Genomic DNA, 15,559 nt, shown 5'->3' with positions numbered 1-15,559 from the left:
TACTTTTAATTCCTTTTCAGTACGATATAAATGTAGTAATATCTCTGTAATAATATTTACTATTCTCACTGCAAAAAGAAATTATAATGAGCTAAGTGCGCTATTATAAAGAAATACTGTACTCAGTATTCTCGAAATATGATTGTAATAATTAAATAATTTATTAGCTCTCCCAAACACGATTCTGATGTAGGTTGGTGCGTTGGAACAAATTCATAAAGAACAAGAGAACCAGCAGAACGGTACGCCATTGGTATGGGTCCACGATTATCACTTGATGTTGGCCGCTAATTGGATCAGACAGGCGGCCGAAGAGAAGAATCTCAGGCTTAAATTAGGTTTCTTCCTTCACATACCCTTTCCTCCATGGGATATCTTCAGACTGTTCCCGTGGGCCGACGAAATCCTGCAGGGTATGCTGGGTGAGTGATATCGCGTAGATATTGATTGTCTTGAATAACTTCTCTCGAATTTCTAACGTGATTCTCTTTGTGGCGACGCTTAGGATGCGACATGGTGGGTTTCCACATTCAGGATTATTGCCTGAACTTCGTCGATTGCTGCCAGAGGTGTCTCGGTTGCAGAGTGGACCGTAAGAATCTACTGGTTGAACACGGTGGTAGAACGGTGCGAGTAAGACCGCTGCCTATCGGTATTCCATTCGATAGGTTCGTTTCATTAGCAGAGACCGCAACAAAAGTCATGCAGTCGAATCAGAAGATCGTCCTCGGCGTCGATCGGCTTGATTACACGAAGGGCCTGGTTCACAGATTAAAAGCCTTCGAGATGCTGTTGGAGAAACATCCCGAGCATCGCGAACAGGTCATTATCTAATACGCTTACTCGCGAGCTCTTGCTTCGCAAAAGTAGTTGCCGATGCTATCGGAGCTGTTTGAACAGTCATATTCAATCACGTGGCGTATGTTAGGTGACGATGCTTCAAATCGCAGTACCCTCACGCACGGACGTCCGCGAGTATCAGGATTTGAAGCTCGAGATGGATCAACTGATCGGCTGCATAAACGGTCGTTTTACAACACCCAATTGGTCGCCCATACGTTACATTTACGGCTGCGTGAGTCAGGACGAGCTAGCGGCGTTCTACAGGGATGCCGCCGTCGCTCTCGTCACACCACTCCGGGACGGTATGAATTTAGTCGCCAAGGAATTCGTTGCCTGTCAAATCAATACACCGCCGGGTGTGCTGATAGTGTCGCCTTTCGCTGGAGCCGGCGAAATGATGCATGAAGCTTTGATTTGCAATCCTTATGAGATCGACGAGGCTGCGGAGGTGATTCACAGGTACATGACTGTCCGTTTCAATAATAAAACATAAGGGAATTGTTTAAATAAAATAAATTATATACTATTTGTGAATCAAAGTTTCACTCTTTTATATTTTGTACTCTAGTTTTAATTAAGATACACTTTGATGGTCTACAACGAAGTAAAACGAGATTTAGACACTGATTTTTAACAGGGCGCTCACCATGCCCGAAGATGAACGCACATTAAGAATGAATCACTTACGTCGGCGTGAGAGGATATATGATGTTAACTACTGGATGAAGTCCTTCCTTCAGGTCATGGGATCTCTGGAGGAGCACGACTCCGTGGGCGCTACTACAATGCAGCCCGTGACTATGGATGATTTCGACGATTATTTAAGCAAGTAGGTATCAGATCTGTTAAAAAATGTGCATGACTGGGCCCGACCAGCGCATGCGCATGAACGGGAGATATCCATAAGGTAATATACATATATATATAAACAACGAGTATCGCGCGAGATTATTATTATCTCGAACTGATTAGCGATTCTCGTGTAAAAATAGCACTTGCAAGGAAAAAGGCTCATTGCATTGATGCCTTAATCGTTAAAGATAGTATTGTAAATCAGCTACGCTTTTAAGTACTTTTAAACCGAGCATGAGTTTGGGTACGTCGCAGCGTAACGATATGATGCGGCTATGCTTATGACGTCGTCGCCGATGGCAGTGACGACGATGAATTACGATGCACTTTGCTATGCGAGATGTATTGATCCTAAATATCCTGATGCCCGACTTGTAAATGGGGTGATTGAGATGGGGTGGGAGACATTGAAAAATCAAGAAAACGCTTTTATAAAAGCCGGCGGGCCCGCGCGAGCGAATGTTACCTGACTCATGACGAAAGCCGGATAACGATCCAGTGACAACCACATGTCCCCTAGGTACATCGGAGATAATCATAAATTGGCGCTTTTGTTGGATTACGATGGTACGTTGGCGCCCATCGCCACGCATCCCGACTTGGCAATCTTGCCGCTCGAAACGAAGAACGTCTTGCAAAGGTTGTCGAATATGTCAGATGTTTACATCGCGATTATATCAGGCAGAAACGTGATCAATGTAAAATCGATGGTCGGAATAGAGGGTATCACGTATGCCGGCAATCATGGACTGGAGATCCTGCATCCGGACGGCAGCAAATTCGTCCATCCAATGCCTGCCGAATTAGAGGACAAGGTGGCCAGTTTGATGCAAACGCTTCAGGAACAGGTACTATCGACCAGATTACTATCGATCCTTGTAATACAAATATAGATACGTGTTTGGACGTATTATCACTTGAAATATTTCTCATTGATAGAAGATGATGGATGATACGCAATGACTATGAGACTGTTAACGCGCGACTGTTACGCGTGCTAATAAATATTAAATCCATTTAATAAATATTAAATGAATATTAAATATTTAATAATTATGCGAAATCATTAAGAGATCGTGATCATAAACACATATTTATCCCGGTAAAGTCAACACATTTACGTGTCTTACTTTTCTGATAGCTCTGCAGGGACGGTGCTTGGGTCGAAAATAAAGGTGCGCTTCTCACGTTCCATTATCGTGAAACTCCGATGGAAAGTCGTCCCAGGATGGTCGATCAGGCTAAACGACTTATCGAGGGTGCTGGATTCAAGGCCTGTACAGCTCATTGCGCGATCGAGGCGAAACCACCAGTCGAATGGAACAAAGGACGTGCTTCTATTTACATCCTACGCACAGCATTTGGTCTAGATTGGAGCGAGCGTATTAGAATTATATATGCTGGTGATGATGTTACGGACGAGGACGCGATGAAGGTACAAAATCGTCTCTGCTGCTCTTGTCCGAACAAAAATAGTCAGCTTATCAAGACCGACATTTTAGATTAGTATATCATCAACATAGGAATTTAAACCTATTTGTTTTTATCTAGGCATTGAAAGGTATGGCGGCTACTTTCCGCGTGGCATCATCGCACATCATTCGCACGTCCGCGGAGAGACGTTTGCCTAGTACGGATTCGGTTCTGACGATGTTAAAGTGGGTCGAGAGGCATCTTAGCAGGCGCAAGCCTCGCAACAGCATCGATATTCCAGGCATCCCATCACGATTTCGACGGGGCAGTGGTGGTATTACGATGGAAATGTCTTATACCCCGCCAAAAACACCTCTCGAATCATAGGTGATGCTCAAATGTTCCCTGTTAGCATATCAGGTATATGTGGCGTGATATATATCATAGAATTATAATGTACTCGTAGCGTAAAGTCAGCCAACATAGACGAAGGAGCAAGAGATAATAAAAGAATCGCAGCTGAAAGCTGAAAAGAAGTTAACGAGGCCCATACCTAAACTTCATGTTGAATATAGGTGTTAAAGAGATTCGCGATCAAAAAGTCCAAAGAAACGAAATGATTCTTCTTAATTAAGAAGTACAATAACAATGTTATATATAATACAATAGAGTCGCTAATGCGGAGTTTAAGAAGTACGAAGAATCAAATCGTTACGTTGACTCTTTAACTTTGTCGATGTATTTTCTGATCGGTTAGATCCTAGCTCGAGAAAAATATTGAACTCGAAGTACATTATGATGTTTTCCATGCGACTGAAACTTCTATTTTGGCTCTATACAACAGAAAGATGTATATATTATATATCTATATTTTCGATGTACGTAATCTTACCGAATTCATAATTGTATACATGGAACACGATACGTATGTTTCTCCACGAAGATATAGCATTTAAATACTTAGTTTTTAAGTTCGCGTCGCTCAGTAAAAAGATAAACATTCGGCAGATAACACTGAATCCCGCACACTATCTTTATTAGCTGCGTTTTATCTCATTAATGATTTATATCATAGCAATAACAAAAGAACTTAGGATAATACTTACGAAGTATGTTTTTCTTTTCAAATGTTTTAATTAATTAATTTGTTTTTCTTCCTTTTTCTCCTCCTTATTTTATTAATAAAGTTCCGAACACACATATTACAAATATTAAAAATATTAATCATTAAATTTTTGGATAAACATGACGCTAAGGATTTTTCATTGGATTCTATAAATTTCTCTGAGAAAAATAAACGCATCGCGGGATAGGTGCAAGTTATTTCTGATATTAAAACTAAGTTCTTTAACAGAGCAATTGGAATCATTCTCGTGTCTAAGAATAGAAATTTAATTCACAATATTATAGACTGTCTATTTATCATACAATTATGCAATCCCGTAACAAGTTATCCAAAACTGGAGTGCCAATTTCTTTTTCGTGTCATACAATTTACAATAAAAATGACATCGTCACATAATTACAATGAACCTTAACGCATTTTCAGGAATAAGAATTATGCGCTCTGTTAATCTATAGCGAACGCGTAAATTGTGGAAACGTATGATTTCGTGCGAGACATCAAGAAAAAAGCAAAATCTAAAAAAAAAAGTAAAAAATAGATTTAAATTAAATTTTACACTTTTTGTAAGTAGAATAAGATATACGATGTATGTAAAAAAAAAAGTGGTAAGAGAAGATTACTGGTATTTATACTGGTATAATTGCTTTTGTGCGAGTGATAATAAATAAGAAACGGCTATGTTAGGATCTATGCTTTTTACTTAAAAAATATGTGTCGTTACGCATTTCTCCGTGCTGCCGGATAATACTGACTGATACAAACTGATACTGACTGGTACAAACTGGCAACGCGTATCCGTCTCTTGTCACGAGCTTGTTTTGAACTGAGGAACTTTACGAAAGTAACTCGGTAATGTCATTAGTTGCACAAAACACAATCCAATAAGTCACAATGGGGAGACTTTGAAGATGTAACGAAATTTAGTAATTTTAACAAATTATAATTAAGCAATGATAGAGATTTGTTCTGGGGTAAAATTGTATATGAAATTGTAAACGAATAATATATTATTTATTAAAAATTACCTCGAACACCTTATGAAAGGGGATTACTTTGGATTGACGACATTTTATTCTTCCTATACAATTTCGTTTTAAAAACGGGCTTTTTAAAATTCGTTTCCATAAAGTGTCACGTTTTATTCTACAATTGCTTTCTTTTAGCTCCCCTGTATTTACTTCTTTAATCTGCTTAGCGTTCGGAACATTCTTTCCATCTGTCACCCACAACGTGGCTCAGAACCGTTTATAATCTAAATTGAAATTAGTTTGCTCATTAATAAGTTAATTATTGCTGGTTGCACCGTAGAGCAAAAGAGTTTAGCGGTTAAAAGGTCAAACGTTGCGTAATATCTAATGAGCGATTAGCAATTAAGTATATAGATGAATATATCAACTATATCGATATCTCGGAGGCTTCGGCGCGTTGCGCGAGCGTCAGATTCTATAATCTCGTACTTTCGCCACTGTATTTATTAGTCAATTAAAATAATCGTCGGTCATTGGATAATGAATGAGACTGACGATTAGGTAGACGAGGGAGAAGAAGACGAAACAAAAAACGGCAATCAATATAAGGAAAATGTAAGCATAAAGCAAAATATAAATTATCGTTACATCGAGGATACACCTATCGGTATGCACAATATCATCTCTGTTTAAAGAATGTGTAGAAAAAAAAAGTATATGTGTACATAACGAGATATATATGTATAAATATACGCGTATACGCGCGTACAGAGTCCTACCACGTGCCCTTAAAACAAAAATCTCTATCCTTTCCCCGACTCCTTAAAAAAAAAAAAGAAAGAAAAAAGATAGAAAAATATTCTACATTTTATACGAGTACTTATTACTTGGTTGGTTTTTACCTCGTTATACCATGTTATACCATACTACCACTGTAAGTGTGTGTGAAACAGAAAACGAATCGCGCGAGATAGTGCGCGGGTAAACGATTAAAACTGTTTTGCTCCCGTCATTGTCGAGCCGACTACAAAATACACAGAGTGCAGAAATAAACGATGTTTATAAATCATTCTCGCACATTTTTCCTTTTTTTCCACGCTGCGCTACCTAGATCCGCTTTGGACGATCTGCGATTGGTGCGTTGGAGTTCAAAATACAAATTTTATTTGCAATTTGATGTGTTGTGTAACAAACTAAAATATTTGACAAACGAAAAATATTTGAAGAATTATAAAGTACACACAAATATATGAAATATGTATCATCTCATAAAACACGTATGAGTGCTATAGAATTATATACAAATGGTATTTAATAAAAATTGTATTCAATTTTTATCTGACGCGAATTATATACTGGAGAGCATTTAAAGTGGATTTGTAGATCATTTAAAGTCATTTAAGGATTTTTATAAAGAAGAAGAGGCAGATAAAATTTCAAAGGCAGATCTTATTCTGTAATTTTTAACGATAGTAACAATATCGTTATGTTATTGTTTTACCATGTATAAAACCTGCACAACGACAATGTAACAATATTATTACTGTTATTAAAAATTAGAATAGGAACTTTAGTTTTATTTGCAAAATGTATATAAATAAATCAAATTATATTATAATATTATAGCTCCGAATAAAGCAAACTTCAAGTTATTATGTTGTATTAAAAAAAGTAAAGCATAATTAATAAAATAATAAATAAAGAAACTTTTTCAATACATATGGCTTATTTAGATAGGAAAGTATAAGGTGTTCACTAGATACTTTCTAAGTACTTTATTTAAATTTATCCAAAGTTGAATTTGATCTATTTACATTTTCAGGCTATCTATGACGATAATCAAATATTATTGAATCTGCGAATTAATTAAATATAAATAATATATATTAAAAAATAAATGTGGTTATAAATTCAAAATTATGAAAAGAAGAGCCTAAGGAACCACAGCACAAGTTATAGTTTGTGATATTTAATTATTCTTGCATCAAAAATTGATTATTACAATAAAAACATTAAACGTTTCGACCACAATCTGGCCATCTACAATAAATTAATAATATTCTTAAGACGCAGAGTTACATCAAGTTGGAATTAAATTCAACCGTCGTGTGTTTATTCCAACTTGATGTAACTCTGCGTCTTAAGAATATTATTAATTTACTGAAGATGACCAGATTGTGGCCGAAACGTTTAATGTTTTTATTGTAATCAATTTTTGATGCAAGAATAATTAAATATCACAATAACTTGTGCTATGGTTCCTTATGCTCTTCTTTTCATAATATATATATTAATATATATATTAATTATATATATATATATATATATATATATTATATATATTAATATATATATTAATTAAATATAAATGCTACTTTACAGAGATCGATTAAACTTCTCCCGAAAATCGACTATTTCTCGAGAGAAGCTTAACCGATTGTTCTGCAACGATTGTAAAACGAGCTACGAATTTTACAATTTTTTTTTCTCTCGCAGGTGCTCTCGGTCCAATTTCCGTGGAACAGCCGGAGTATTATTCGCGACGGCGCGATTGCATTGCGATTGTTTGCATGCGATTTGATCGAGAGAAAAATTCCCGTTCCCCTCCCGCCTTCCAGGAATTTCATTTCTGCTACGGCAATAAATAATGATAGAACTGCCGAGCCGCGATATCGCCGTTTGTGTATCGCCGTTATTTTTCACGGCGTAACCTCTGATGTTGAGACGTATCTCAAGCCAGCGATTAAAAGTGTTTTTTTTACAAACCGATGTCACCGATGCGTGCCCGAAAGCGGAGCGGAGCGGGGCGGGGCGGGACGGAGCGGAGCGGTGACGCAACGAACCGTTACGAGCAACCGCGGATAATAATAATCGACGCGGGTAGGGGAGAGACGATCGCGGGAAAACACACGCGGATTTTTTTATTGTTATATTTTTTTTTATTTATTGTTTTCTAATCGATTCAAGCGAGGCTCCCGCGAACGAAGTGTTAATATCCATTTATACTTTCGATTCTCTATCGAATAATATTGAGATACGTATTTTTTTAGTGAAACGTTACGAATGAAATGTGTAACGTTGAATTTGTCGTCTTTTTGATAAAAGCAAATAATCGTTTTAAAGTGATTAAAAGTCCGCTTTAAATAATCTATAGAACTATCGTTTTAGATTTTAAGAGAGAATTTTACATGTAATTTTATTAATATTCGCATATTATGTATATATATGCACATTTTAATATATATTTATAATGAATATATTCTATTTCTTTTTAATATTATATTCTATATTAGAATAAAAACATGAATAAAATTCTTTTCTGAATTTTCTGATACGAATTATAGATTGTATAGAACATCATAATTATAATTCTATTTTGACTTATGTAAGCATTTTATATATTTTATGTAGTTATGTTATATATTATGTTTATTCCGATTCTCATTTATTTTTCTTTCCATACAAAACTAGACTTTTACTGTAAATTTTGATACGAACTATAAATTGTTTAAAGTGGGCTCTATAAATTAATTCATATGTTGTATATATACATATTTAGACATATATTTTAATGGTTATATATTTTGATTCTCTTTAAATATTTTTTGTATTAAAATAAATTTAAAGAGTTAAAAGTGGACTATTAGGAATCGGCAACTATTATAATAGTTGCGCTAAATTAATAACAGTATTTTCATTTGTTTCAATGTAAGAAATCTTATTTCATTTTAATTATTTTCCGTATTACATGACACAAAAATATAAATAGAATTCTATCCTGAATTACGGATTTAAAATGGTCTGACGAATGTGATCCTCTTTTCCATGTGTCACTACTATGCGAATTAAGACGTGGAAGGAACAACTTTGGCGAAAGGTTCTGTTGGGCGCGGAGTAATCGAGGAAGAAGAGGACCCTCGATTTCCACAGCCCTTTGAAACCGGAATGGGCCCCTTTCGACGACCGTGTCGATCTCGAGTTGGAAACATCCAAATATTTTCATCAGACGAGTCCGTTTTGCGGAGGGTGGACCACGCCATTTTTGCGGAGGTTTCTTTTCACGAGAAATCGATCTCGAGCTGATCGTGGAGAGACCGCCTTTCACGCCGAAGATCCTCTCCGCTGCGCGAGCGAGATTCTTGGCTGAAGAAGAATCCCCGGACGATCCCCGCAGTCGCTGCATAAAGAGGCGGATTACACGGTGTCCATTTCAAGACGTACAAGGAACTGGTGTTTGCGGTAAGTCTTCCTCCTCTCTTTCCCTCTCTCCCTCGTCCATTCTCTCTCTCTCTCTCTCTCTCCTTCGTTGCAGCCACCGCGTCCTGCGGGCGTATACCGAGCCCAGTAGGGGCATTATCTTCGCTGTTTTGCCGATTCAATTGTGTGTGCGGTGAAAGGCGGCGTTTAACAAGAGTTTAATAAAAGGCAAACAGCGCGGGATCGTCGGTCGTCCTCTCTCGCGAGCCATCCTCGTTTCTTCCGCTCCCGCGCGCGCGAAATCGCTCTCTCTCTCCCTCCCTCTGCCCATCATACGTTCTTCCTCGAAGGGATTACTCGGGAAAACCTGGGCCTGTCGGTCCGAAGAAAAGAGGGAACACACGCGAAAGGAAAGAGATTCGAGAAAGGATCGCAGCTGCCACGCACCGATTGGGCTCGACCAAAAAAGTAGCGATTCCTCTCGCTCTCCCCGTTCTATTTCTGTTTTCGCTGATCCACGCGGGTGGATAGACGGGGAATACAGTGTATGTATTCTATGTATTCCCATAGATAGAGGAAGCCACACGGGGCGAGTAAACGTGTTCCGTCGATCGCAATAGAAAGGCATTTTGGAAAACTCGTCAATCGGACAACTCACTTTCAAAGCGTCTTAAGTTCGTATCTGTAGAAATATAAATAAATTCCCGAAAAAGCCTCCTACGAGGCTTATTATTAGTTCTGCCTTGTAGTTTCTCGAGACGTAAGAAGCGTCCCGAATTTGTGAAAATACCATATTTGTAAAAAATATTTCTCGGAAATTGTACTTAAGGTTGTCAAAATTAAATAGAAATATTCACTGTGGAGATATATATTTATCAGCAATTAAAAAACTATTTACATGCACTCTGAATGGATAGACATCATATCGAATATATCGAATAATGAATATATATTTGATGTATTCGACATATTCGATATAATGCCAATTCACTCAGGATAAATATAAATAGTTTTTGCATCGATGAATATATTCAAAATGGATATTCATATTCGATATCGACAACCCTAATTGGATTCAATCGCAAAATTTAAGTCCTTCAATTTTTTGCTATCAGAACTCTAATCATATCAAGTGCTTTCAATTTTTTTATAATGTTTCTTTCTTTTTAAAAGCTATTAGAGTTGACTATAATAGTAAGATTAAAGTACCTTTTTTTTGCAATGAAAAATTAATGTCATTATAAGTATTGTAAATGTGATGTAAATAATTTTTAGAAGCATCAAATAACATTAAAAAAAATTGAGATGAATAAAGAAGAGAATTCTGAGGACATAACTCATTTATGAATAAACATTGGAAACACTTTTCGCAATATCACCGCGCATTTTCAAAGTAGATCCTTGAAAGTTCTTCTCTTATTTAAAATTCCAAAAATTGACTCGTGTTTCTTTTTGCCGACAAAATATCTACGAAACTCAGCTGTTCAATTATCGTTCGAAGACGTCCGAGGTAAACCTCCATCTTCGAAAAACGATCGATCGATCGTTAAATCGCAAAATCCGCCCCTTCTTTTCTTCTATTTTTCTCTCTCTCTCTCTCTCTCTTCTTTTTTCTTTTGCGCCGCGCTCAGCAGAAACGGGCGGACTAAGTAAGTCAGTAACCCAGTGGAAACTCGCCCGGGGCGAGCACCCTTTGCCCCGTTCCCTCTGCCGATCGATCAGTTCTGATGTAATTATCCAAACGTTGAATTTTTTATCGCGGTGAAACAATAACGCATTTTCAGAGCAAACAGCATCGCTCACCGAGGCCGCGGAGGCAGCTCGCGCCGCTCTGGGAGTACCCACGTCGTCCGCTTGTGCCCTCAGTGTTTACGCAACGTGTAATAGAATAATCTGCGCGTTACAGGGGGTGGCAGAGGAGGGGTGGGGAAAGGTGGTGAGGTGCGGTGGGCGATGCACCGCAGGGCAGAAGTACTGCGGTACATCTTTGTTTACCGCCCGCCATCGGTTTCCGGCCCGGAATATCTCTCCTCCGTGCCAATTTGCGGAAGAATGGTAATCGCGCGATAAAACATGCTTTTTTTTATCTTCTTTCCTCGTCCAGCGCCGACACCAGTTGGTGTCCTCTGCACTTCGCCGCAATCGCCGTCATCAATCCTTGCTGCAAACGTTGCATTAAAAAGGAAACTTGCAGCAGAAAAAGTGAGTAATGCTTTAAGTCAAAACCTATTGATTTTTTTATTTGCAACCTCTATGTTTATTTAAAATATTTTGTAAAAATTGATTGGGACTCTCGTTTAACAATTTCTAAATTTATTTGAAGATGAAATGTAATGCTTGTGGACAATTTTATCAATCTTTAAGTTAAGAATTTTCTTCTTGTTAATTTATCTACAAATAAATTTTATAGACTGTTCTATAAATTGTTGTTCGCGCGTTTGGACAATTTTGCATATTTTTATTTCTAAAAAAAAACTAATATCTTTATACGTTTAGAAATACAAAATTTCACGTAATGTACATATAGCGATTATTTTGAATTAGGTTAATTTTGTGTTAATTTTGAATCTAGAGAGCTTTGAAATTTAATACAAACATTCGTCTTATTGAGAATGATTTTCCAAGCGAGATATTATATGTATAAAGGCTATCCTTTATCGGCCGTTTAATACCACTATCACCTCCAATTAAACCATTCCAGCTATTAACTCGCACCTCCGGATTTAATCATTATGCCGTTGTACAATCGCGTTGTATTGTGCGCTGTATAATATGTCATACAATATTATTACCCTATTATACAGTTTACGGTGATAAGTTAATGCGCGCGTCGATAGAGAATCTTAAGGCTGTAACATAAACTTTTGTATAATACATAAGGCATAAGAGAATCAATTAATTAGAGTCATTTCACTCTGATTGATTGATTTTCTTATGTCTTATGCGTTATACAAAAGTCTGAATGGACTTTTTTCTTTTTACAATAAGCCATTACCTATAAAGCTTTCAATCCTAAGCCGTAAGAAATTGATCAATCATAGTTAATTATTCTTCTCACATTCGACTGTGATTAGTAGATAGACTGCGGATATTTATGCAAAACACTTAACTGAATATTTTGCGTAAGATGCATATTTTGCATAAATTGCATATTTACAGATGGCAATCTCAACCTTTTTACTTTACTTTTTAATAATCTTTAACGAACAACGATCGACTGCTAAAACTGTCCGATGGTTAATATTCAGTTAAGTATTTTGCATAAATATCCTAGTGATTAATTAATGTCTTATGATTTAAGACTTAAGTAACAGCTTATTTTGTAGAAAGTCTATAAAGCATACGAAAATTGATCAATCAGAGTCCTTCATTTCATGGAAAGGAAAAACTTTGATTGGTCGACTCTCTTATTCTTTATGCACTGTGCATTATGCAGAGGTCTGTGCTCCTGCCTTTATCGCAGAAAGCCCATAAGTTACGGTCTTTACGTTCTTACGGTTAACTTTACGCGAATTGTTTAGCGACGAATAGGATACAGTATCCGACAACGCGTCATGTTTCCACTACACAGTGAACGGCGCGTCATTCGAGAGGGGGGATGGGGGGTGAGTTTAGGTCGCGGAAAATAGGGGTAATCCCGTGCTACACGAAAACCTCATCGGGCTTTGCCGGGCGCAAGACGCAGAATCAACAAATCCAGCGGGATTAGATAACATCCCACGGGATTGCCGCGGTCCTTCCGTCTACATCCTCCGTCGAATCCCGCGGAGAAGTGCGTCCTATTGTTAGCCCACCGAGTTATTGGTATCACTTAGCGAAATCCGTATCCTTCGGAAAACGGCTTTAAAGGGCCATCCTCATTGGAGTGAGAGCTGCGAGTGAGAGTTTCACATACGTTGAGCTACTCTTATTTATTTATTTGTTTACTTGCTGATTTATTCAGCTCGATAGCCCCATGCGACCATTAACGGGGTCAAACTATTTCTCGCGTACTTCCGATAACACATAGCTCTATAATGTACTTTTTGACGAATGAAACGTTCCTCGTTGATTTTTTTCTAGAGATCCTCTAATTACGCGATGGTAACCTGTGATTGCTCTGACATTTTCAAATTGCGCAAATAAGAGCGAAATAGTATATATCTTTCTCTACATCATTGCAGAGATAATACATATCTTTTCTCATTTGCATGATTTTGATGAACGAAAAATGTCGGATTCCTTACTGTAATTATATGCTTAGAAGGTCTTCCAAGTTCTTCTTACAATAGAACGGCCACGAGCGAGTTTATTAAAATTCTAAGAGAGAGTGTATATACTTTTCCCTTGTACATGTATTTATTATCATATTTTAATTTATATACTGTCTTATTCTCTAACTTTAATTAGGATTATAGAATGAGATATTATAAATTCCAATGAAATATGTATGTATAAGAAGAAAGTCTAATACATGTATCTTTCCCATAGGATTTTGACAAAACCGCTCGTAAGCAAACTTTGCTATACTCCCTTCTGTAATACTTCCGCGAGAAACTCTTCATAATTTTGCGAAAAAAAATAAGCTTCGACGCGCGTCAAATCGGAGCTTCGTTAACGAGAGAAAAAAGAAATATCGAAAGGTAAGATTTTTCGTTACGATCCACCTACTGCATTCGGCGTTTATTTTCCAACGAGTCGCTGAAACGAAATTGACGGTGCTTTACACGAATGCGTTTTTCATTTTCCCCGTTTTTTTTTTTTTTTTTTTTCCGAATTCAACCGTATACCTTACGGCTACGACTAATTACACTTGTCGCTTGTCAGAAAACGCACTATTTGTCAGTGTCGTGTATCGAGTCCAATTTTAATGGCGTCGACATCGAAAAATGTGCACTCGGCAAGAACCGGAGTTGATTTTTCGGGTAGGCGAGGCCGCCTACCCGTGCGCTATTTTTTTCGCTCGCTCCCTACTCTTCCCACCCTCTCATCCCCCTGCCACCCCCTGCCACCCCCCGCCCCCTCCTGCGCCTCCCAGCGTTTATTTCGATTTTTTGTTGGGCACGTTCGGTCACCTGAAAAGGAATAGGTGAAAACTGTTAATTGGTTCCCTGCTGAAAATACGGCGATGTGGCCGCCGGCTGGTTGCGACGCGTTTTAAGCAGAGTCGTGTGCGTGGGGCGCCAGGTATCACGGGGGTGTATGTACGCATATATGCGTGTACACCCGCGCATATATACATACATACTCATACATATGTATGTAACGTATATACACGCGCGTTGCACGCGTGCAACGAGCGTCAAGGAGTGTAGAGCGTGCTCCGGCAGCGTGTCCGTCCAATTATGGAAAATTAATTGGCGATTGGTGACTCGGGGCGATGCGAACATAGTTCAGCGTCGAATAAACTTCCTTTGTATTCCGATCAGCCTTTGACAGCGGTGTAATAATTAAAGTAATTAACGTGCATGCCAATAAATTTGAGATCGTTGCGCATCGTCGCGCGGTACGAGCGCGGACAATTATTCGTCGCGCACGTATCTGTATATATATTGTATATATATATATATATGTGTGTGTGTGTGTGTGTGTGTGTGTGTGTGTGTGTGTGTGTGTGTATATATATATGTACATAGGCACGTACATAAGATACACATATATTCGCGCGTATGTACATATATCGCGCAGCGATCTCGAGTCCGCGTTTTCGATAATAGCCAGTAGAATCTCACGTAATTATAAGGCACGTGTGTACACGAAAGTTTGCGTGATATTTTTCCGCTTGACGGAAATCTTCTTCAGAAAACTCTTTGTGGATCAATTCTAATCGCATTACTGATTGTACAAATTTTGCCATTTTTCCGAAGATTACCGAATTACCGTCACGTCTAATCTAATCTAATCTCTGTAGTTTGCCTCGTCGTTATTGAATCGTAATTACAAGTTGTTTATTTTGTTCTGAGAACTAGTATTCTTCTGATTGACTGAAATGTTGTAATGATCTAATATGATTTAGTCTGAATGTACATTTTCTAGATTTATGACTTATAATTTTTACTAGTATAGATGACTATAACGGTATATTGTATTATAGAAAGTAACTTTTAAATTGTGTAAAAAATGGAATTTGATCAGGCAGTCTAATTACTGATTATTGTCGTATGAGATTCTACAATAAGTC

General features: G+C 37.7%; 1 protein-coding gene across 3 annotated transcripts in view; it reads left to right on the top strand.

Annotated features, from left to right (window-relative positions):
• Tps1 (Trehalose-6-phosphate synthase 1) overlaps positions 1-6,271 on the top strand; it is a 30,431-nt gene extending 24,160 nt beyond the window's left edge. For all 3 annotated transcript variants that reach the window (XM_087416282.1, XM_087416283.1, XM_011059064.2), the window contains 7 exons: positions 194-422; positions 506-822; positions 929-1,302; positions 1,481-1,672; positions 2,216-2,543; positions 2,837-3,130; positions 3,247-6,271. In XM_087416282.1, coding sequence (XP_087272408.1) covers positions 194-422; positions 506-822; positions 929-1,302; positions 1,481-1,672; positions 2,216-2,543; positions 2,837-3,130; positions 3,247-3,495 — 1,983 coding nt within the window. In that variant the 3' untranslated portion in view covers positions 3,496-6,271. The remainder of the gene's footprint in view (positions 1-193; positions 423-505; positions 823-928; positions 1,303-1,480; positions 1,673-2,215; positions 2,544-2,836; positions 3,131-3,246) is intronic.
• The last annotated feature ends 9,288 nt before the right edge of the window (positions 6,272-15,559 follow it).

Source organism: Acromyrmex echinatior, chromosome 19 (assembly GCF_024713525.1).
Source record: "Acromyrmex echinatior isolate Ae372 chromosome 19, ASM2471352v2, whole genome shotgun sequence".
Classification (NCBI taxonomy): Eukaryota; Metazoa; Arthropoda; class Insecta; order Hymenoptera; family Formicidae; genus Acromyrmex; species Acromyrmex echinatior.
The sequence above is the reverse complement of the archived record's forward strand: the minus strand, read 5'-3'. Positions and strand labels throughout refer to the sequence as shown.